This window comes from Rhinolophus ferrumequinum, chromosome 12 (genome assembly GCF_004115265.2).
Source record: "Rhinolophus ferrumequinum isolate MPI-CBG mRhiFer1 chromosome 12, mRhiFer1_v1.p, whole genome shotgun sequence".
Classification (NCBI taxonomy): Eukaryota; Metazoa; Chordata; class Mammalia; order Chiroptera; family Rhinolophidae; genus Rhinolophus; species Rhinolophus ferrumequinum.
This window is the reverse complement of record NC_046295.1, coordinates 42163572-42188459: the sequence shown is the minus strand read 5'-3', so window position 1 is coordinate 42188459 and position 24888 is coordinate 42163572. Positions and strand designations below refer to the sequence as shown.

The 24888-nt window shown below is 31.4% G+C and overlaps 1 protein-coding gene across 2 annotated transcripts in view; it reads right to left on the bottom strand.

Moving 5' to 3' along the window:
• Window positions 1-24888, bottom strand: part of VPS13A (vacuolar protein sorting 13 homolog A) — a 192035-nt gene that overhangs the window by 22918 nt on the left and 144229 nt on the right. Inside the window, exons 53-69 of one of the 2 annotated variants that reach the window (XM_033122388.1) lie at window positions 24577-24706; window positions 21808-22040; window positions 18622-18775; window positions 17970-18116; window positions 17665-17746; window positions 16684-16753; window positions 15700-15805; window positions 13105-13218; window positions 11857-12002; window positions 10407-10488; window positions 9447-9560; window positions 8369-8444; window positions 8118-8281; window positions 7740-7785; window positions 7472-7595; window positions 3607-3721; window positions 512-1057 (exon numbers count right to left, since the gene is read on the bottom strand). In XM_033122388.1, coding sequence (XP_032978279.1) covers window positions 974-1057; window positions 3607-3721; window positions 7472-7595; window positions 7740-7785; window positions 8118-8281; window positions 8369-8444; window positions 9447-9560; window positions 10407-10488; window positions 11857-12002; window positions 13105-13218; window positions 15700-15805; window positions 16684-16753; window positions 17665-17746; window positions 17970-18116; window positions 18622-18775; window positions 21808-22040; window positions 24577-24706 — 1987 coding nt within the window. In that variant the 3' untranslated portion in view covers window positions 512-973. Of the gene's footprint in view, window positions 1-511; window positions 1058-3606; window positions 3722-7471; window positions 7596-7739; window positions 7786-8117; window positions 8282-8368; window positions 8445-9446; window positions 9561-10406; window positions 10489-11856; window positions 12003-13104; window positions 13219-15699; window positions 15806-16683; window positions 16754-17664; window positions 17747-17969; window positions 18117-18621; window positions 18776-21807; window positions 22041-24576; window positions 24707-24888 lie in introns of those variants that run through there. The other variant, XM_033122387.1, reaches the window with a different exon arrangement.

Below are 24888 nucleotides of genomic sequence, written 5' to 3'. Positions count from 1 at the left end.
ATACTAGGGAAATAGGACAACACAGTTTCACTAAATTGAAATTAAAACAAAAACCTTCAGTACAGAAAACATAAAGCAGATTAGCTCACAGAGACTGATATAACATATTCCCAATCTTGCAAGAAAACTTATGCTTACTATAAAAATTCTTCTATGTCCTGAATTAATTTGTAACATTTTATAATAGGGATATAGTACATAGATATGTAACTTTATAAATAAATACAATGACTGTAAAACCAACTTTGTTCATTGTTTCACAAAAATATATATGTAAGATGAAATAAAAACTAAACCAAAGAAACCTTTTTTTTTTCATTCTCAGAATATAAATTCTTTTACTTCCATGACAAATCATAAATGTTTCTTATAATAGTAGTTCATTCCTTATACTAAATCAACATGTATGATTTTGGAATAGAACAACAAATTCATATTGCTTCGAATTATGTTTATTATTATTTTTAAAATAAATTTGACAAAAATACTTTTAAACTGCTAATATAAAATATTTACTGGCTATTACTATTTTTCTCTTTTCTTTCTTTTGTTTAACACAATGGCATTACATTACAGCCCAGAAAATTTACAGAGAACATTAAAAATAGCACTTTGCTAACAAATAAGCAGATAATTCAAAATAAGATAAAGCTAGTGAACATTAACAAAAAACTGAAGTCTAACTTTAAATCTTAAAGACAAACTGTGTATTAAAAAAATACAAAATATATACAAGCAAAAAGCTGTAATATATAGTATGCCCTATTATGGAAATAAAATACAGTTTTCTGTGCTTAAATAATGGAATTATTTTGCTTTTTGAAAATGTGTAGGAAAACATTTAAAAAGAAAAATTACTTTAACTCCCTAAAAATGGGCATTATGGGTGTTACGGTGGCAGTCATACAAAACATGTTAATGAAACATTTCAAATAAAATGACAAAGAACATGAATCTTAACATTGAGATCTGACTAATCATCATCATCATCATCATCATCATCATCATCTCTACTGCTACTGTGAGTCATAATCCACTCCCTGTAGACCTGAATTTTCTGTAAGCATGGTAAAGGAAAAAAGAAGCACAAAGATTAGTTAAGTATGGTTAACTGCTTGGAAAACATGTAAAACTATGAAATGTTCAAGGACTCAGAATAATTTTGAAGCAGACTTTTCAGCTCTTAGTAAGACAGTAATTATGGATATAATATTCAATAACTTAATAGACTTAAGACTAAACTCTATCAGTTGCTACACTTATGTATAAAATAGTTTGGGGATATCAGTAAGATATTCATTCTGTGAATGTATTAGAATGATTCTGTTTCTCTAGCAGGCAACTTTAATTGACTGGTAGGAAGCACTATAAAACGTGCTGCTTTCTAGATAGAAAGATACACAATGAAAGTGTATTTTATATTTAATTATTATATATGAGCATATATAATTTAGTGAACACAGAGCACCATTTTTAGAAAATCAGGGAAAAAAGGAGAAACATTTGTAAGTATTAAATATTTTCTAAGGGCACCATTGTTAAATCACTTAGATTAAGCAGATGAGATGAGATTTTAAATCCTATTTATATGTCATCTACTTGTTTTCTACAGTACTGGTATTAATATATTTTAAAGTAGGGTTCTGATTCAAAAAGGCACCATTGCTATCAAAGCAACAACCTATTTCTTACACCTGTAAGAGAATAATGCTAACCACAAACATCCTAAGGCAACAGGTGAGTTCCCACAGGTATTCCAGCTAATACTGTATTCTGTGCTCTTGATGAAAAATAAGTAACTGCTGACAAAGACTGTGAGTTTTTAGTCATGTAAATAGCTCTTTTAGTCATTTATAATGCTAAGACTGGCCTACTGAAAATAACATACATCTTTTAAAATATAGTCAAAAGTCATGACCTTCAAATCCCAAAGTTTAAAGCTTCAGAAAACAAAGAAGGTGTAGAATAAATTTACTTGTCAGTGAAATCAAGTCATCAACCATGAGAAATGTTTGGTATTTCGTGTCTTTCTTACACAATATAATCTGTTCCCTAATAATGAGGATGTATTTCTAAATTCTCCTCACTGTTCATCCTTATTTCCTACTAAGTTTATTAAAACAAGTTTCTCAATAAATTTTTGTTGTTTAAAAGGTGATCAGTCTAAGTAAAATGTTAGTAACATGTTAGTTGTGTTCTAAAAACGCAAGGCAGGTACTGAGTAAAAATATGTTTCAGCTGAATGAACCATCGGTCACTTCTGCAACATTTCAATCAAAGAATGATATACGATCATTGTAGAGACAGTACAAAATGCCCTTGAGAGCAGAGCCTCTCATTAGATTGCCAGTTCCATCCCAATATGGAATTATTCTGATGCTTTAAAAATATTTTAAACATAATGTAAAATCACTTTACTAAATGTCATACATTAACTCAATAGTTATGTTTTACTACATTAGATAGAAATACATTTTATGCAAAATTATATACTCTGCATGTAGTAGTAAAATATTAAAGTTTTAAATTTTACCCTGATCACTTTAAACATAATATTTAAAATTTCAAGACTATACAGGACCATATCCCCCCAGTTCATTATTACCTTGAATATTTTCAAGTCTATACAACATAATGACTCCTTGCTTGTTTTCAAAAAAAATTTAATTTAGTATTCCACATCTAAACCATACAAGCTACTTTAAATTGGTATAACCTATTATGGTATTATCTTACCTATACCATAATCCAAATTTTTATAAGTAAGGAAGTTGTCTAAACAGATAAAATAGTCTACCTGCAAACTGTCTATTGTTCCAAGAGCTAATTTTCTTTACTAAAGGATGTTAGCTTTTACGTGAACTATTTATCAAATTCCACAAGCTTTTAAACAGAATACATAAGCACAAAGTAGGAAGAGGGTTATGGCCATTTGAGCATCTTCAAAAGGAAAGAATAAGAACCCAAGAATTCACAATAGCAATGGTCCTGACTTCTTTCCTTATCCATGCCTAATTAAACATGAGAATTATATCTGGTTGAATAGCTACTAGAGGTTTGAGAAGGAGAAGGAAGTACCCTAAACTGAATGGTCTACGTGGCTAAAAAGTATCACCAACTAGGAGGGTATGAACATAGGTACAATGGCTTTCAACCAATCTAAAATATCCATTACAGAACTAAGAATAGCCTATAAAAACATGAGATTCACTAAAAATCCTATACAAAACAAGTTACCAATACAAAAAGTTTTCTTTGTATTCAAAATACTGAAACAGCTGTATGTAGTTTGTAAATTTAAGACTAAAATCTACTGTTGGCTTTCACTTGCAAAGTCACGCATTAACTGTTTTCATATCAAACTTTTTGATGCCTGTAAAAAAAAAATCTTATAGTTAAAATATAAGAAACATAAATGGAATTAAGCAAAAATAAAGAAGCTCAAATACTTTAATAAATATAATATTATACAGTTACCTCTAAAAAAGCTATCTTAACTAAGTTAATCTTAATTTATAAGTATTTGTAAGTATTTATTTATATACGTAATTTATAAGTATTACAAATATTTATAAATACTTAATTTATAAGTATTTCTTCACCCACCTGTAACATTTGATTTCCAGTACCATCCCTCAACCTGTAAGGTCTGATAACTCCATCTTCATTAAAGAACCGAGGGGGTCGCAGACTCTCCACTTCATCTGAAGTCTCTGTAGCCCTAGAGGGAAAAAATATATGATTTTTCAAATTATTCAAAAATTCATAAATAGACTTTAAAAAAGGATCTTCTTTTGGATAAAACTGTTACATCACTTCTCTATTTTAAAATTTGTCTTTATGACACAAATAATGTAAACTCTATAGAAAAATGTAGAACTATAAAGAAGTTTGTTTATAGAGTCTCTTGGACTTTCTTTGTAAACAATAATCAGAGAATCAGCAAATACGAGTATTGCTTTTTCTTTTCTGATTTTAGACTTTAACTTCTTTTTCTTTTCCTGATTCTAGTTCCTCCAGTATAGTGCTAAATACAAGAGAGAATTGTAGGCATTCTGTTTCATTCTTAACTTTAAAGGGAAAGCTTTTAAAAGTTCTCCATGAAGTATAGATATTAGCAATATTTTTAAAGGCACCTTTTGTCAAGCCAAGGAAGTTCATTTCTACTCTTAGTTTGCTTATAGTTTTTTTTTGTTGTTGTTGTTATTACTGTTTTTGAAAATCTTGAATGGGCAATGAATTTTAAAAAATGATTTTTTTCTTTGTCATTAATGTGATCACACAAGTTTATCTCCTTCAATCTATTAATGCATTAAATCACATTACATGGTTTTCTAATGTTCAAATACCCTCACATTCCTACTAGAGCTTGATATGTATTATTTAAAACAAATACATGCATAGATGAATTTGGTATTGTAATATTTTATTTAACATTTTTGACTGTATGAACCTATATGAAATTGGTCCATTTGTTCATTCATTAAACAAATATTCACATATTCAATAAACATTAATTTATTATATAGACATACCTTATAGCATGACGTATCCACATATATAGACACATACATATGGATAATTTCTCTGCTTAAAAGCAGACATTGACAGAATGGATAAAAATATGATCCACCTATATGTTATCCACAAGAGATTCATTTTAGAGTAAAAGACACAAATAAGTTGAGAGTAAAGGATGAACAAAGATATGCCACATAAATAGTAGCCAAAAGAGCTGAAATAGTTATACTAAGATCAGAAAGAATTAAACTTTAAACAAAAAATTCTTATTAGACACAAAGACCATTTTGATAAAAGGGCTGATACATTAAAAATATATAAAAACTGTAAGTATACAAGTACTTAACAACAGAGCCCTCAAATACATAAAGCAAAAGCTGACAGAAGTAACAAGAGAAAAAAACAATTCAATAAGTTACCTTAATACCCAACTTTCAATAATGGATACCAAATAGAAGGTCACCAAGGAAACTGAAGACATTTGCATGTCTGATAGTTTAAGCTTAATACATTCAAAACAAAACTTCTAATTCCCTCTTTCTTTATAAGGGATGACAACCCCATCCTTCCAGTGGTTCAGACAAAACCTTTAGAAACATCCTTGATGATTCTCTTTCTTCCTACCCCACATCCAATTTATTAACTAATCCTGTTACCACTACCTTCAAAATACACACAGAACATGAACCCTTCTTACAACTTTTAGCCTATACTGATCTAATCACTATCATCTCTCATCTGGATTATTGCAAAAGTCTCCTAAGTGTTCCCCTATTGTTGCCCTGGTCCCCCGTGATTTATTCTCAATATAGCAGCCAGCTCACATCATTCCTCTTGTCCAAAACTTTCCGAAAGTTTTTTGCCTTAAAAAAAAAGTCAAAGTCCTTACAGTGGTTTACCAAGTCCTATATGATCTGATCCCCTGCTCACTCTCAGAGAGCTTCTTTTCCAAGTTCCTTAATGGGCCAAGCATACTCCTGCATCAGGGCCCTTTACTTGCTGTTCCTACTGCCTAGGACATTCTTCCCACAGGGCTCACTCTCTTAATTCCTTCATGTCTGTCCTCAAATTTAATCTTATCAGTGAAGCTTCCCTTCACATCTTATATATAAAATAGCAACCTTCCTCCCCACTGTTTTGGATCTCTTTATCTTTTACTCTGCTTTATTTTTCTTCATAGACTTTTTCACCATTTTAGCATATCATGTATTTATGAGTTTATTTATTTTTGTCTATTACTCTCCCACTAGAATGTAAGCCGTATGAGGACAGGGACTTGGCCGATAGTGTTCATTTCTGGTTCCCTGAGTGTCTAGAAATGACAGTCTAGATATATAAGATGCTCCCTAAAATGTGCTGAATTGATAAATATTTATATGTGTGTATTAGATCAAGCTTTTTAAATGTGTTCAAATCATTTTACTTACTTTCATTTTGTCTCCTTGATCTATGAATTGAGAAAAATGTTAGATTCTTCCATCATTATTGAAGATTTGGAAATTTCTTGTAATTTTGTCAATTTTTGTTTTATAAACATTGAGTCTGTGAGTTGTGTACAAGTTCAAAATTGTTATTATCTTTTTGGTTAACTGTTCTTTTTATCATTAGCTAGTTATCTTATTTACTCAAAATAATGCTTTTTTTGCCTTAATATGTGTGTCATCTAATATTATATAGTAATCCTCTTCATATATATATATATATATATATACACACACACATATAAATAGTATATCTTCATCAGAAATAACATATTAAAATGTTTATTGACAACCATTTCCTTCTCAAATTGTATCTTATTATTTTTAATATTTTGGTTCTAATGTTGTTTTTATACAGTTCAATTATATTTATCCACCAGTTTATATTCTTATATTTGATTCTTGTCACCTATTTCTCCTTTCTGCTTTCAATATCCTTCTTCACAAGTACATCCTTTATTAGTTCTTAGTCTTATTTTTCTAAAAGTATTTTATTTTGTCTTTAATCCTTAAAGGTAATGTAGCTGGGTACAGAGTACAAGGTTTTAAATAAATGTACAATTATTCTAGCAGTTCTGCATAGCTCTCTGTATATTTTGAATTCCTATGTTTCATACTTTTAAGCTTCTCTGATGGCTGTAACTCAACACATTGTATTTGTGAAACTAAAATTACAGGTAAAAGAGACTGAACCTTTTTTCCAGTCTTACTTCTAAACTATAAAATTGGAAACACCCAATTATGGCAAGATGTATGAAATACTGACTTAAGAGGAACAGCTCATATGATGACAATACTTATCTATATAGAGCAGGAAGCAAGAGAAAACACAAAAGGAAACAGATTAGGGAGACAACAACCAGCTAACTTTCTAAATAAGTTCTCATTAGCATGAAATTAATCAATTGTGTGTGCGTGTTGCAAACTTCTAGAATAGAGGTAATAATAATGCAAATACGAAATTTCAGTCTTAAACTAAATTTAATTTGGAAGAAGAGAGGACATGTTTTAAAACTGTACAAATGGAGAGAAACAGAGGAAATGGATGTAATAATCTTATAACAAAATAAGATCATAAAAAAGGGTGAACACAGCTGAGTTTGACTAGGGATACAAAATACCATTCTTTGTTTCCCAAAAAACGAGATAGAATATTATATTTGCTAATTTTATAACTGACATATAGCATTACATTATTGTAATACATTTTGATTGAGATGATAGAAAAGTTCACTTGCCAAACCTTTCCTTCCAAGGCTGCTGGGAATGAACGATGAATAAAGGAGAACTCTATCTAGTTGAAATGATGTAATGCCAACAACTTTAAAAAGTACCCAAAGGAATTAGGAAGATCATATGCAACTTGCTGTATTACAGGATTCATACCTAAGTGCCTTGAACAAAACAGATTTATTTCCTTTTTCACGGTTTAAGCATTTTACTCAGATCCTACATCACGGAGAAGTTACCTTTTTATTCCCTGAAACGTACTGCTAGCCATGTCTATGATGCCTCCAGTTGGCCTCGCCACTGCTCCAACTAAACCTTTCCCAACACCTTTAAAGAAACCAGCTGCTCCTTCTTTTTGAGCTCCTAAAAACAAAACAAAACAAAACAAAACACACACACACACACACACACACACACAGTTTTAGACAATTAGATCAAGAATGAAAATAGAATCAATTTGTGAAAGACTTGGTAATATGTATCACCGGAAGGAACTATTATACTTGCCTTTGATTGGTTTTGTAACAATTCCTGTTATGCCACTTACAAAACCCTAGAAAAAGCACAATAGAAAATTTACAATATTTTCTCATGATGCCTTGAAGAACCAAGTTTGGCTTACAAAAGAAATACAGCGTTCTGCTTTCAGATACTATAAGAATTAACATATTTCCTCTGGATTTTACTTAAACAAAATCCTTTTGGAGGCTGTTGACATATTTTATATAGGCCACAACCCACTGCTCTTCCAACATCCAAATAATACTTGAAAGAGTGAAAGTTATATGTCTATTTCCTTATTCACAGAATGTGGTTTTAAAAGGTATTTCCTATAATATTAAAAGATACTTCCTATAATATTCACAACACTGGGAAATGTCTTACAGAAACTAAGCCTTTTCCTCCACGAGTGATGCCTTCTCTAAGACCGGCTGGTTGCTTATTCATAGCTTCTCTCCTCTTCTGTTGGTAGTCTTCATCCATAGTCATAGCTGCTACTCCTTTAGCCATAGCACTGGTGATTTTGGAGGCTGCACCAGCTAACCCACCTAGCAGAAATTATAATATATTTAGTAAAAGCAAATATATCATTACTTCCTAGCATAGTCATACTTGGGAGGTATTCTCTTTCTTACCAACAGCTCCACTAACTAATGCCTTCAGTCCTAGTGCCATTCCCTCAACAAACTCTTCAGGACCCTGGATGGCTCCCTAAAGGGTCAAAAAATAACAACAGAACACAAAATTCAATTGATAGATGATGTATTATAAAACTGTACAATTGAAACATATTTAATTTTACTAACCAATGTCACCCCAATAAATTTAATAAAAATTAAAAACTAAATAAAATAATAACAAATAAGATTATGTTTACTTTTACAGGTGAACTTGTTGACATGGAGGAAATGGTAGTGACCAAAAAAAAAAAAAAGTCCCAGAGGAAGTGACATCAGCAAAAAACTTAATATTAACAGAAGTCTCAGAGATATTTCATGACATTGCAAGTGCAAAGGATAAAATGCTGGAAGTTAATCCAAACTTAGAAAGCATGTCTATTCACCAAAGTGAACAAAAAATGTTGGTTCAGTATTGTAAATTATATGATGAGAAGGCAGGCACAATCTACTCTTGATAATTAAAAAAAAATAAATAAAAACAGTTTTAATTTTTAATATAGCTGCTTTAAATTACAGTGTACAAAAGTTTTACTTTATTTTTCCTTATCATCCACACTTATAAATGAAAGTAGGAGAGTTTTAAGTGTTTTGACAGAAATTTTTAAGGGACATAAAACAATCATAATTTTTGCCATTAAGATTGCTTTGCACAGTGCCAGCCTACATGGTTATTTTTACTGTCCCACACTATTGTGCAAAGCAATACTCCCTGTCCATAGTAATATTCCTTCTATTATGATGTGATATTCCTTCTATTATGATGTGAAATTTATCTACCTTTAACACTCCAAGAGAACACTTAAAATTCAGTATATTTTTGTAAAGTCTTAAGTTTTAAATTGTGAGGGGAAAAAAGTAAAAATTTCCCCTCAAATTTCTCAAAACCTCTTACCACGGTTTGCTGCAAAATAATGTCCTTTGTGCGTCTCCCAAAATCTAGTTACAGCTTCAACTCAAGTTAACAATTGGAATGCATTACTTATTCAAAAGTATTAGTGTGTCATGTTGCACAATGCAAGGATAATGATTTTACCTGGTAAGGTTCATAAAAAAATGCTTCTACACCTTCAGAAAATTCTCTGATCAAGCCAAAGGGATTTCCCAAAACTTCGAGTCCAAGAATGAGTACATACATCTGCTTAATGGCCTAAAAATGAAATATAAACATTAATCAATTTAGATAATCAGACTTAATATTTTTTCTTATATTCAGTACACAAGTCCAGTTTTTCAGGCTTAACACCCTTATCACCAATCTCAACACCTAAACCATATATCACCTTATTCAGTACTAGTCTTAGTTTTTAAAAAGCAATTTGGTGTTAGAGTATACAAAATAATATGACACATATACATAAAGCTTTAGAATATTCAAAATACTTTCACTTTTATAACTGTGTGACAGTTCTTAATACCACCACCATTTCAGACTGGAGAAACATACAGGTAAAATGATGCCCAGGGTCACATGGTGGTAAATGGATAAACTGGAATCCAAACCCAGACCTCTTGAGTCATCCTCAGTGATCTGTTCACTACATAACAGCTGTCTCAGATGCTCTATAAGTTATGTCATAAAATATCGGAGTCTTTCCAGAGGTGGAAAAAAATCAATTAAAATAATATGTCTACCAGACTCAACAACTTAATTACATTAAAAATATCCGGTGTTCATCAGTTAGCTACTAATAAATAGTTTCCCTTGAACCTATTTTTCAAGTAAGTGTGGTGAATTAGTTAACATTTTATTTCAAGATTTATGTTTAGTCCACACTGATCCAGAAAACAAATGTTAGTGGCTGAAAAATAGAAGGACAAAAACTTGAAATGATGAGGCCCAATTTATTCCTATAATTCTAAAAATAAAAAACATGTTTTAAAATTTTGAAAATGGCTATTAACTTCCTTGCCAAATCTGCAATATACATGTACAGACACATATGATTTCACTATTTTATATCACTGTCACTTTGTAAAATAATCTCAGACAAACCTGTTTTGAATAGTGTCTTATTACTTCAGACTGCAGTTCAGATGTTGTATGAAACTGATAGTTGAGTTCAAAAAATGCAAGCCTGCAAAACAACATATAAATGTGTAAATTATGTGTGTGTGTGTGTGTGTGTGTGTGTGTGTGCATGCACGTGCGTGCACACGCACAGGGAAGAAAGGGGGAGAGAGTTTTTAATATTAATGAATGGCTTTATTTTCTTTACAATTTTTCTCCAAATCTTTCCTTTTAGTACATTTTCCCATACCAATCAGAAAATCTACTCTTTTACATACATCCCTGCACATTCTGGTCAAAGAAAGTTCTAAGAATCTGATAAAAGCTATGGATCTTATCCTCAGAAAAGCCACCGATATACACATATTTTCCAGATAACTTAGGGGATTCAGAGACCCCCTGGATCCCATACATGGACATGAACTTATATTTGTCAACTCTGACCTATCATGGTCGACATAGAAGATGTCTGACACACTGAGATAAGTGGAAGCAACTGATGAAGATTGGCCAGGGTTCAGTTAGTGCAGGTACTGCCTGATGCAGACAGCTGATGAATCATGGTAAGTTTACTTCTAACCTATTCACAGCATATACCCAATTAACTAATTGGGAAGCTCTATGCTAGCAGATAAAGACAGCAGCAAGATTAGAGAAATTTCATTTTATTCTGGATGTCCTCAAACATATGTTCTTTGACTTACTTAACTTTAGATTGAGAGTTACCTCTGATTGGACTCATTGATTCTTACTACTGTTCTTAATTATAGTTCTACAGTGTTCCCCCCAAAATAAGACCTAACTGGAAAATAGCCCTAGCATGATTTTTCAGGAGGGCATCCCCTGAACCTAAGTCCTTACCAACATCTAAGAGGCGTCTTTTGTAGCAAAACTTAATATAAGACCCGGTCTTATTTTCAGGGAAACACAGTAGGTGCTACCTGAAAAGGTCATTGTCATCTAAAGACTACACTCAGACTCTGAATCTCTTTGGTCAGATACTCTAATAGCTCCCATATGACTCATATTAAAGTGTAAATTCTTGACTATAACATTTAAACTGATCCCTTCATTTCCCCTATCGAGAATCTTAGTCAGGACCCTATAGGCCTTGAAGCCCCATCTTTTAAGCACCACATCCTTTGAGCACCACACCTTTGGGCATAGCTTTTTAGGAATCCTTCCCTAACCCTGAAAGGCCTTACATGATATGTGCAAACATGCATGGTCACTGTCCCTCTTTCTTAAGCAAATTATTTAATAACTAATCTGTTATTTAATAGTTAAGGGTTAACAGATATATGTTACTTGAATTATATTCCATTTAATAACAAAAAGCATATTTTGTCTATGATCTGTAATGTAGTTTACACTTTTTCACTCATAAAATTTTTAGGTAAATATAAAATGGACTTTTCATCAACATTAAACATACTTAAAAACTACATCTTGTACATCTGTCAGAGTGGCACCAATACTCTTCAGTAAAAGATTTAAAGAACGAATTGCAACCAATCCTCCATGTTGTTCTGAATCTTTAGCTTCTTCTTTACCCGAACTCAGTGAAACACTTAAATGCAACTAAAGAAATAGAAATACTTAAATCACTATCTTCATAATGACAATTTCAATTTTTAAAATTCAATTTTACTTTAAACATCATGGCATAAATAAGATATCCAAGTTATCAGGATTATGCCAAAATTACTAAGTGGAAAATTAAAGAAACTTAAAATCTATTACAATTCTTTTTAAATTTTAAATTTAGCAACATAAAATGATATGATATTTTGATATGGTATTTAGTTCAATCCAATTCTTTTGCTAAACCTAGGAAAATACTAGTTTTTAAACATTTTTAATAATAATCTAGAAGTTGAAGTTGTTGAAAATAATTTAAATATCTCCAAAAGTGAATGTTTCAACAAATAGAATTAAGTTAGCAGGATAAAGCCAGTTAAAAAGCACTTTTGTATGTATATGCATATTATATAGATAGTTGTACAATAATTTTCTTCAAGTGTTATGTAAAAAACTCAGAAACTTTGTGTTCAGACTTATATTCAGTTCCATTCTATCTCCAAATTTTAAATCAAGATTACTTTATAAATTAATTTAAACTTACACACTATAGTAAATAATACTGTATGGCAGTATTATTTAAAAGTTGCTAAGAAAGTAAATATTAAAAGTTTTCATCAGAAGAAAAATTTTTTTTGTAATACTGTATAGTGACAAATGATAACTAAACTTATTGTGATGATCATTTCGTAGTAGATACAAATATCAAATCATTACATTGTACACGTCAAATAAATGTTGTGTCAATTATAACTCAATGAAAAGAAAAACTTATACACACATCATACCCAAAATTTTGAAAATTGTCATTAAACACCTTAACAGAAAACTAAGGTAACATAATGTAAGGTCAAGACATAAATATATAAACATATGCTGTGGTGGCTTCACTATTGCCATGTGGTGAAAATTATTATAAGAATAAATAAATATTTAAAAGGATTATTGCTTTATTTATTTATATTTGTAATTGTGAAGTTACAGAATTTATATACTATTAAAGCACATAATGTAAATACTATACCCCCCCACAACAGATTCAGTCAATTTGCTATTCACCTAGATTATCAAGGATAATAAAAATAACTTATTTTTCCCCTACCTTGAGAGGAGATATATGAAAGTATTCATAGAGACTGACTTGTGATGAATCTACTAATGAAACTGTTTTAAATTCTTCTTGGAAAGCTTCTGTATCTTTATGAAAAAGTTCAACCTATAAAGGAACATAAAATATTAAAAACTTAAGGGACCTAACTTCATGACGTATTGGAGCTAATAGCTCACACGCTGCAGAATACTACCTATATAATATCCAGATCCAACATTATTCATGATTGGAAAGCTACTCCCTCCGAAGGAAACTGACATCTCTACTGTTAGGAAAGTTCTGTCTGTTACTCACAAACTGATAAGTGTATCTTATATGTTTCTATTCAATCCATTAAAGGACACTAAGCTTTTCTTCATGTGAGTATAGATTTTATTCCAAAAGGCCACTAATATGATCCGTCAACACTTTTTAAGGAAGATTTGGTGTGTGTGTTTTTTTTTATTTAAGTACAATCATTGTCCACTTGTAACTTTTTGCTAAATGCCTTACCAACATCTAAGAGGCCAGGAATATAATAAAAAAAGGGGAAAGCACGGAAAATAATTTTGCATGAAGTGATTAGTGCTTTAATTCTTGATAATCAACATTACTTCTCTTCCAAACACTCACAAATCTAAGTTACTTCTGTGTTGAGAAATGACCCAACATTCAAATTTTAACCTGTTGATAAAAACATCAAAATGACAGACTTATTGAAAGTATATATAGAAACTGACTTCTGGGATGACAGTGTGAGGAGCTCTTTGGAACATCTCCCCAGTGAAACTGGTGAAAATTAAAACAAGCCAAACATTTAAGGACTCTATAAATGGTACTAAGGGTATAAACAAATGAAACACCTATTTAAGAAAATCTACAAAAATTTGGTAAGAAAAGTGAGTCAGTGGCTTTTAATCAAGGACCATTCTCTCAATTTCCCCTCCCAGGTCAATAAGCCAGAATTCCACTGTAGACTGATACATCCAAGAACATAGAGCTCCCTCTTTGCTCAGACCCCAACTGGAGGACTTTCTTCCTGGGAGGCACAGGATGTCAGCACTTCTCATGGTGATCCCAGCCACCACCTAGTAAGGCTAAATAATAGGAAAGGGGGAAACTTTCTTCTTCTGCCCAGCTTCCACTCCTGGAGCAAAGGTTCTACTTGGGTGTCACGCCACTAAGAATACTAGGGTTCTGATCCCCCTTGCTCCACTCCCAGCTCCAAAGCTCCGGTTCAGATTTTACCTGGGGGGGAAACAGGTTTTAAAACAGACAGTTCCTAATCTCTTCTGAAAGAAACTGACTTCATTTACAACAGTGTGAAGAAGTTCAAGCCAAAGTTCTAAGAAATGGTGGATCTTATGGTGAAAGGCAACTGGGAGGAAAATCACTGATTCAATGAAGATGAAGATACCGGCTAAACTGTAGGTCTGTGTGAGTTTTCATGAGAGAACCGGGGAAAGAGACAACATAGAGGAGTCCTCCTGGGCTCAGAATATCAAACTCTGATCTCCAGATCAATTCCTTCAGAGAAGTCCAAATTTGATTGCATTAGTCTACAGAGCAATTTGTGCCCTGAGGCATTTTTGAAAAACTAGCAATCAGCCAGCTACTAGCAATCAGCCAGCTACATATATAGAAAGCTCAAGGAACTACAAGTGCAATAAATTCAAAGATGTTCACAAAACAGATACATAATAGTAATAATGCTGAAAGTCAAAGATCAGGAAAAAAGTCTTGAAAAAGTGACTTATTACATACAAGTGGTCCCCAATAAGATTAATATTTGACTTCTTGGCAAAAGCAAGGGAGAAAGAAGGTAGTAGGAATACATATTCAAAGTGCTCAAAGAGAAAAAAAACCCTGTCAACCAAGAATCCTATATCCAGCATAGCTACTTTTCAAAATGAAGGGATACAAAGACATTCTCTGATTTGAAAAAACTGAGAGAATTTGTAGCTAGCAGGTCAACTTATAAGAAATACTAGCAGAAGTTCCTCAAACTGAAAAGCAAGTGATCTCAAATGGTAATTAGAATCCAAATCAAAAAACAAAAAGCACTGGTAAAGGTAATTATGTAATTATAAAAGACAGTATCAATACTTAATCTTTTCCCTTTCTTAACTGTTTTAAAAAGCAATTAATTAAATAATAGATATCATATATTGTTGGGCCTATGACAGACCCAGACTCGTTTATGAATATGAACACAAAAATCCTCACCAAAATTCTAGCAAACCAAATCCAGAAAAATATATAAAAAAATTATACACAAGATCAAGTATGATTTTCTCAGGTATAAAATCACATTTTCAGATTTTAGAAGATGAAAGCAACACAGGTTAAGGTAGTCTTTTTAAAGAGAGTTAGCAAATAGGAGGAAAGGTTTTAAGCCAGTAATAGGGAGAAGAAAATAATCAGTCATGTTCATATTACTGTTTTTCCTATTTTACTTTCTACCAATGTACTCACCACAGCAGCATAATAAAAAACATACTCTTAAAATGAAGCAAATCATTTTAATACCTTTAAAATTTTATAATATCAGTTTTCTTAGTCCTCCTCTTTCCCTAATCCCTCCCATCAGTTTTATTATTGTCTTACCTCCGTTTTTTCAGTTACTTCAGCTTGTGTCATAAGTTCTGCTAAAGCATAGACAAACCCAAGATCTAACCTGAGATCCATTTCTTGTATCAACACTTTGAAGTATCTACATTACAAAGTAGAAAACATTAAAGATCATCAATTAACTGCATTAAGAAAATTAGATGAGAAAAAACTATTAGATAAATATTAGGAAAAACGATAAATAGAATGCTGAAACTTAGAACTTTCTAGGAGTGAATGATAATAATCTAGTAAATGACATGGCAACATTATTCATAATAGAAACAAACTCAAATATGAAAATGCCTATAGAGAGGAATCATTAAGTAAACTGTGGTATATAGTCATAGAACAGAATATTATATATTAGTCATTATGAATAAACTGTAGCTACATACCACAAAATGAATACATTTTAGTAAAAAGTTTAATAAAAAAGCAAGTCAGGAGTCTGTGTATAGGTTGAAAAAAAATTTTTTTAATTAGGAAAAAAAAGGAAAATGAAGAAGCATAATGTTTAGACACACATACAATAAAACTAATTTAAAAAGCAAGGGAATAAAGATATTGTTTATCTTAGTGATAGGATAGAGGAAACAAGAAATAGGGGAGTAATACAGATGTGGATGTTTCTTGGACTGGGTGACGACTGAATTTGAAAATACTATCTTCTTTCTTGTTTTGAAAACAATATGCAATAATTACAGAGAACTTAAGAAAGAAAACAAATAGACAAAAAAATGTAATAAAATACCCATAATTTAGAAATGCCTATTGTTAATACCTAGGCATATTCTCATTCAGAGCCTTCTGATTCTCCAGCATTATGAAATAATTAATAGATTTTCCCTATGACTTTTATAACTTAATATTTTACACTTAAATATTTGACTCATCTGAAATTTATTTTTTAAAAGAGTACAATTAATTCACATACTTAAAACATTATGGAACAAATAAGAAATATATTAAGAAACTTACTTAATACGTGATATCTGGGAATGCCCTGCAGATCTCATGACAATACTGACATCTGTAAAGGGCTTCGGTGCTGTAAAAAAAATGATTAAAAAAAACGATTAAATCTGTGATGCTTTAAACAAAAGAAAACAAGCATTTTCTTGCAATTTAATATACATCACAATAGCCAAAGAAATTATTTACTAAATAATAATAATAATTTTAATATTTGTAGTAATGATAGTAATTTTACTATTAATGATAGTAATTTTAATATTTAAAATAGTAATTTTAATGTCACTTAAAATTATTAATATTTACACAATCTGTTACAATCTTAATTTCAGACTCCAGGATTGTTTTTTTAAATTATCTGTATTCACTTTAATGATAAGTAATCCTTTAAATCAGTTATTTTAAACTAGGAGCAAGACATTAGAAGCATTAGGGAAACTTGTGAAAAGACAGCTTTCAGGGTCTTGTTCCAGACTTCTAGGCTGGGTGAAAGGGCTTGGGCATGTACACTGGTCAAAAACCTAAGCAGATTATGAACACCCTCTTAGATAGTTTCTAGTCAAAGGTACAGAGGTGGGGGTGGAAAGGCAATGGAGAGGGGAAAGTAGTAGGGTAGTGAGAAGGGAAAAGAAAGTGAGGGGAAGAGGGATAGCAAAGAAAGAAGAAGGTACAGGGAAGAAGAGGACAGAAGAAAGCACTTGTCAGTCATTCTCATCTGGTGAATATAGGACAGTTTCTGTGGTTAGAAAACACTCTGAATCTGAACTTCCTCACAATTTATTCAAAGGTCCCAGTAGCTTTAAATAAGGGGTTTACAAATTAGTACTTTTTTTACAGTTAACATGCCTTAAAATTTAAATATATATTTCTAATAAATCCTTTCTTCAGTATTCACTCAGAGTTTTGATGACGTTAGTTGAGTGGAACAGTTTCATTCCAAATAGTTAATATAACCGCTTTTATGGCAATCTAAAATTACAAACAAACCTGAATCCAAGGCGACCGACTTGGGAGGTTTAATAGGATAAAACACAAATGGAAATATAGCACCATGTATCTGGTTTTGGATCTAAGAACGTTAAAGGAAAAAAAAAGTCAGTATACTCATATGTTAATTACAGAACCTGAGTGGAATAACAAGGTTTAAGAAGTAGAAGGAATCAAAAATTATTGTCCCACATGGAAACTGAAGTGCTAAATAAAACAGACCATGGGAATATATAAGCCTACTGCTATGTTCCTTTAGAATATAATTGTTCCTTTAGAATAAAAGACTGCTTTTTCATACTCACTTGTATTCTGTAAATTTGAATTCTAAATGATGATTGATGTGCAGATGTGTTATATTCCACTTTTAACGCTGGGAGATAATTTCTTCGTATAGCTATTAGATGTGGTTGCAGAATTTTCATGTTACTCCCACTAGGTGTGAAGCGAACCTGAAAAATATGCCATCCCCCCAAAAAAATACACATGGTATTTCTCTTTATCCATAATTGATTAAAATTAGAAACTATACCAAAAAACTTAAAAAATATCCATGAAAATAATAGGCTAAATATTTGATTAAGTTTAGATTGAGATCCTTATAGTCCATATCCATACAATTCACAAAAATATTCACACATTCCATATAGCTTGGTTGTAATCACTTTTTTGTAAATTTATCAAAAATGTGATAAAAGATAAAATGATTTTTGAAATAAAATAAATAATAAAACGTCTTATTAGCTTGTTAGCCAAGGAACAGATCATTAGCATCTCAAGAGAAAGTCTGCGTTTTTAATGGAGATAACTGTCCTTTTAAAATATTTTATACAAACTATGTATGATAGGATTCATTTTTTTGTAAGGAAATCCAACTTTCCTTAAAAATTCACTAGTGATTAATGTAATTGTAACAGATAAATATTACACCGTCATGTTAGTACTTAAAAATATTACCGGAATGTTAGTGTCCAACTCAATAACCTTATCTTCTGAAGGTGAAGACTCAGTATATTCCTTAAATTCTTTCTCCAACATCTCAGTGTGCTTTACACTCATTGGCTTCCATCTTGCCTTCTTCTTGGGCTTTATCTCCCAAACCACATCAGAACTTACATATGAAAGCAAAAATCATTGGTACTAATTAATGCATGTTTTCATTTTAACTGGTTTGTTACATGAATTACAAAACCTTAGAAAAATTTACAAGTTTTAAAATATGAATTCATTTAATCAATACTTATTAAACTTCTATTTAGGCACTATTCTAGGTGTTAGGAATATTATCAGTGGACAGCTCTGCCATTCTGTAGCTCTGCCATTCTGTAGCAGAGAAGTGACAGACAATATATCGTAAATATAGTACATTAGCATATTTTAACATATTAGGAGGTGAAATGCTTTTGAAAAAAGAAAAGATAGACCGGATAAGGTGGATCTAAAGTATTGGGATATGCAAAGTGGTGGCCGGCCGCAGTTAAAATAGAGTTGTCAGCAGGCAGTGGTGTCATAGAGAAGGTGAGATTTCAACAACCTTCAAGGAGATGAGTTACCCAGCAGACAACAGGAGAACATTTCAAGTAGAGGGACCAGCTAGGGCAAAGACTCCAAAGCAAAGCACCCTTGCAGTATATGAAGAAGAGCAAGGAGGCTGGCATACCAAAAACATGTTAAGAGTAGAAGATGAAGTAAGACAGATAGTGGGAGGCCAAATAATGGGAAAGCTTTCTAGGATAAAGACTTTGAGTTTTATTCTGAGATGAGGAACCACTGAAAGATTATGAGAAGATGAGTGATGTGATCTGACGTAAGCTTTGTTAGGAATACACTGTGTCGGAATGGGGGAGAAAAAAAAAGGGGATGATGGCCAGAAGCAGGAAAACTTGTTAGGACTTTAATGTAGCAAGCCAGGAGAGAAAGGGTGAGAGTTCTGCCTAGGGTGGTAAAAGTGAGGTAGTGAAAAGTGGTCAGATTCAATGTTTGTTCTGAAGGTAGAACCAGCACAAAACTTCTAGAATGATCAGATGTAGGGTGTGAGATAATCAAGATGATTTCAACGGATGTAGTTGTCATTAACTCCAATGGGGAGGAAGGTTTTGGTAGGAGGAGCTCGAGTTAGGTTTTAAGCATATAAAGTTTAAGAAGTCTCTTAGACATCTAAGCAGAGATTTTGTGTAGGCAGCTGTATATACAACAGTGGAGTTCAGAACAAAAATATGTCTGCAGACTATTTCTAGAAATTTTTGGCATATATATGGTTTTTGAAATCATAAAACTGAAACAGAGAACAGAATAGAGCATCAGGGAACCCAGTATTAAGCAGTTGAGAAGATGACAAGGAACCAACAAATGAAACTGAGAATGTTGGGATAGAAAGAAAAACCAAGGTGGTGTGTCTTGGAAGTCAAGTCAAAGAAACCGTATCAAAGAGGGATCTGTGTTAAATGTTAGGAGCTTAGGCAACATGAGGACTGGTAATTGTACACTAGACCTGGCAATACACAGGTCTCTGGTGATTTTGACAACAGCAGTTTCATGATATGTTGAAAACAAAAGCCAGTTTGGAGTGGTTAAACAAAAAGTGGGTAAAAAACAATTGGAGACAGTGTACATATCAAGCTCTTCTGTAATGGACAAAATTTTTGAGCAGTTTGGCTATAAAGGGAAGCAAAGAAATAGGCAGGAGGTAAAAGGGAAAGTAGGCTCAAGAGTTGCTGATTTTTTTTTGGGTTGAAAGAAATAACATTGATGGGAACAATTCAAAAAATAGCCAAAAACTGTTGACATGGGAGAAAGAAAGAATTGATAAATCAATGTCTCAAGAGGCAAAAGGGAATGGAACACAATGCAAAAGTAGAAAAATATGATTAAATAGGAGCACATATAATATAGCTATTATAACTTTGGGGAAGTATGTTGGCACACTACGTAGGTAAAAAATGCTGGTGAATAGGAAGTTAATATTGAGGGAGAGCCTTTGAAAATTCTCTTTTGACTGCTTCAATTTTCTCAGTGAAATGGGATGCAAGGCTGAGAGAGGGAATGGAGGTTTAAAAGGAGACAAAGTGTGAAACAATAATCTAGGAGAGTGAATAGAACAAATATAATTCACTGAAAAATTGCTGAAATAATTAAATACAGAATAAAAAAAAAATCTATCCACATTTTAAAATTACTTCACTCTTCTGTTTAAGTATGTGTTATTTAATTTTATTTAAGTATTTCATTTGTTTATTTCTTCTAAAATTTATGTTCACTTAATAAACAGAAAGGTAGGAACCATGTATTATTCCTGCTTGCATTCAAATCATGGACATCATAGCATAGGACACAGCATATAACAAACAGGCTTAACAGGCTTAAAATCTGTTGTGTATTTGACTTTTTTTGTTTAAATAATGAACATATGTTTTGAGAATAAATATTTCTAGGAAAATAGTTTCCTTTTAAATGGCATGGATTCTAGATGAATTTACAGAGAAAACAAAATTAAATCTGTACTGTATACCTTTAATATATACATATTTATTTAAGAATTCAAGTCAAATAGAGGATTAAAACTACATTATCCTGGTTATACAGACTGGAATCCAGAAATACTCTCAAATTAGGCACTAATCTATATAATTAATTTTACTTTAAGCATTTATGAACAGAAATAGGAAGTTTATAAGGGAAGAAAAGAGTTTTACTAGTGATGACTTATATGGGGAATGATAACTATAGTGCCACCTTAATTAGATCTTAAAGTGTCAAAATCAAATTAGAATTATCTTTATTCCTTTAACCACTATTTATGGAGCATCTACAATGTAATCTGCACTGTGTAAGTGGCAATAAACAAATAAACATTTCCTTATGCCATGTTAAAGTATACGTTTTTCAAGTTGAATATTCTATATTCTAACATTTCAGAGAGCTGAAAAATAAACATCATCATGAGGGATTTATAAATTTGATTTTTGATATATTTTCATCTCAAAGGGCAAAAAAAAATCTCACAAGCACCTTTAAATTAGCATTACCTTAGTATCAATGAACAGTCAAAACACGTTAAACTAAATTATTTTAGATTTTACAATCACCATTCTTAATAATTAAGAATGGATCATTTCAATTTATCCAAATTTTAATTTGTCTAACCTTGTAATGCCAATATAGGCTACTTCTTGCTTTGTGTAATTATTGATGAGAGAAATTCCAACATCTTGTAATGCCAACACAATTTCTTGCTCTGCTAACTCTGCTTTTTCACTTTCGTATGTCACTTTAAATACCTGTGGATCTTCAGTGAATAAAATAATGCGTTGTAAGCCTTCAAAGAATGAAACTAAATAAATAGTTTTTTTTCCCGAATTTATAGCTGTCATCATATCCTAAAATAAAACCATCAAAACATAAAAAATTAGTTTGGTCCCAACCAATACAAATCTAGATTTCATTTTAAAAAAATGAGAATAGTAATGGCATCTTCTTCATAGGGACAAACAAACTAAATGAATTAATATTTGTGTAACATTTGGAAATTTACATAATTAGAATCATTTGATGTCAGTATCCATCATTATTAAGTTATTAATCAGTAAGACATGTCAATTGTTTGTTTGTTTAACATTTTTATAAAATCTAATTAAACAGTCTTCCTTTGTAGGCTTATCAGTAACACAAAGTATTATTTTTTCTCCTTTAACCAGGTGTTAAGCTGTTCAGTCAGAAATTCGTATTTCCTTACAGAGATGAAATAAAGGATAAAAAGTATCTGACACCTCAACTACATGCTCTACAAAACATGGATATTCACCATAGGTGCATAATTCTGCAGGAAGCCCTTCTATATAATCATTGTGCTGATAGCAGGGTCTTGAGGTTCAATAACAAGATAAATATAGCAAATTCTAATAATTAAATGCCAGCCATGAATTTCTAGTTAAGTAAATATTCTGATTAACAAGAAATTTTAATATATAGTACAGATTGATGTTATAATCCACTGAAATTAAAAACTGGATTGTTACCATAAAATCATTACCTAGGAAGAATCATGTTACTTATAATACTTTCTAAAATAAAATATTAGCACTAAAACTACTTTGAGAAATAAGAAAACTTATTTTCAAATATTTTGGAAGTCTTTCTAATATTTTGTAGTGGATTTCAGATTTATCTTTATAAAATTCAACTATCATTATGACATATATATGCAAAAATACTAAACAGATCAAATACAAGATTATTTTTATGTTAAAATATTTTTTCCTGACTAAATCTAATAACCAGGAATAAAAAATATCAAAGTTAGGCCAATTATAGGCAGCCCTCTCAGATACATTTTTTTAAAATGTACCTATTCTGGACTCCACAACAGCAACACTGGAATACAATAGGAAAATACCATCAATATGCTAAGAGAAAGTAACTTTGAATTCAGAATCCCTTATTCAGCAAAAATATCCTTCAGTGAAGAAAAGTATACAAAATAATGATTCCTAAGGACGAACAAAAACAACTAAATTTCACCATCAACAGAATCACATTTATATGCATCATGATTGTCCATATAGAAAGATAAAAACCAAATAATCAATATTAGTAATAGAATTCAGTGAATTTTCTGGATACAAAGTCAATACACAAAATACCATTACATTCCTGTATGCTAAGTTTAATTTTAAAAAGATATTTTGAGTTTCTGCTCTAGCAGTTGATGACTAGGTCGTCTTGCACCAATACTCTTGCTAAGAACAAAAGCTGGACTATATATATACATCAATATATGTATGTATGTATATATATGTATATGTATGTATATGTACATATGTGTATATACAACTGCAGGCTAAGATAGCATGGCTTCATTGGTGAATTCTAGCAAACATTCAAGGAAGAAACCATACCAATCTTAAATTCTTTCAGATAATAGGAAAATCATAAGTATTCCCCAACATATTTTACAAGTCAGCATAACTTTAATATCAAAATCTGGTAAGAACATTCAATATAGGCATGTTTCGGACCAACTTCTCTCATGAATACAAGCAAAAGCTTAAAACATTAGCAAACCAATTCCAGAAATACAAGATTGTTCTAATATTAAAAACCAACCACATAATTTATCCTCCCAATAAGATAAAGTCCAAATATCATATAATCATCTCAATAGATAAAATAATAAAAAAACATAAAAATTGATACAAATTCAATACTTACTCATTTATACATACATAGACACAAAGAACATTTTTACAAACTAAGTAGAAGGCAACTGCCTTAATGTTACAGAGAATTTCCTTAAAAAAAAAAAACCTACAGTATAGGTATATTTAATAATGGAATGTTCATTTCTACTCTAAAAGGGGACAGAAGCACTTGCCTATTGATAGGAAGAAATAACAACTAGTAGTAAGAAGAAATACAGTGGAATAGGGGTCAAATTAAGATGTATTTTGAAAGAATAAGAAAATTTTAATGAAACAATTTCTGAAAGCCATTTAAAAATGGTACTGGAAAATGTTTATGCATAGTTTTATCAAAAAAAATAAATCAAAAATGGCTTGCGACCATAAATATATTCTTTAGTTAGTAGATCCCTAAACGTTCCTCACAGAAGTGAAAATGACCTAAGTAAGATAACTGTCAAAGAAGAGCGTGTATGTTTTTGAGGTGAATGCTGGAAGCACCTCCTAAGCACAATTTACCTTTATGATGTAATGGAAGCAAATGATGATGTAGAGAAAATAAGATTACTTCTGATTTTAAACATTTTTGGTTAAGTTAAAGTTTGAATACTGCATTTAAAATCTTTGACAGTATTTTTCGAAGTGTAGACTGAAAACCAGCAAGGCTGAAAGAGAATACCGTGTTAAAAAAAGAAAAAGCTCCTGAGAACACCAAAATAATTAGCCCAGTACATACATCCTTTTGTGTTACTTCACCGTGGTTTTTTCCACAAATCCACTTCAGTTTTCTAGAGCCCACAGGATCAGCCCATGTATAAAATACTGCTTTTCCAGGAGGGAGTGAATCTTCTATTTCAGCAAGAGAACTGACATAAATAGTAAAAATACACATTACAGTAAGTGCAAGTATATGAATATATAAAGCATGCAAAATAATACTTCATTAATTCTGAGTCCATTAATTGAGATTGGAAATAGTTCTGATTAAGAGTAAACTGAATTTTTTCCTTATTCAATGGAAAAGAGGTTTTCTAAGAAAATGAGAATA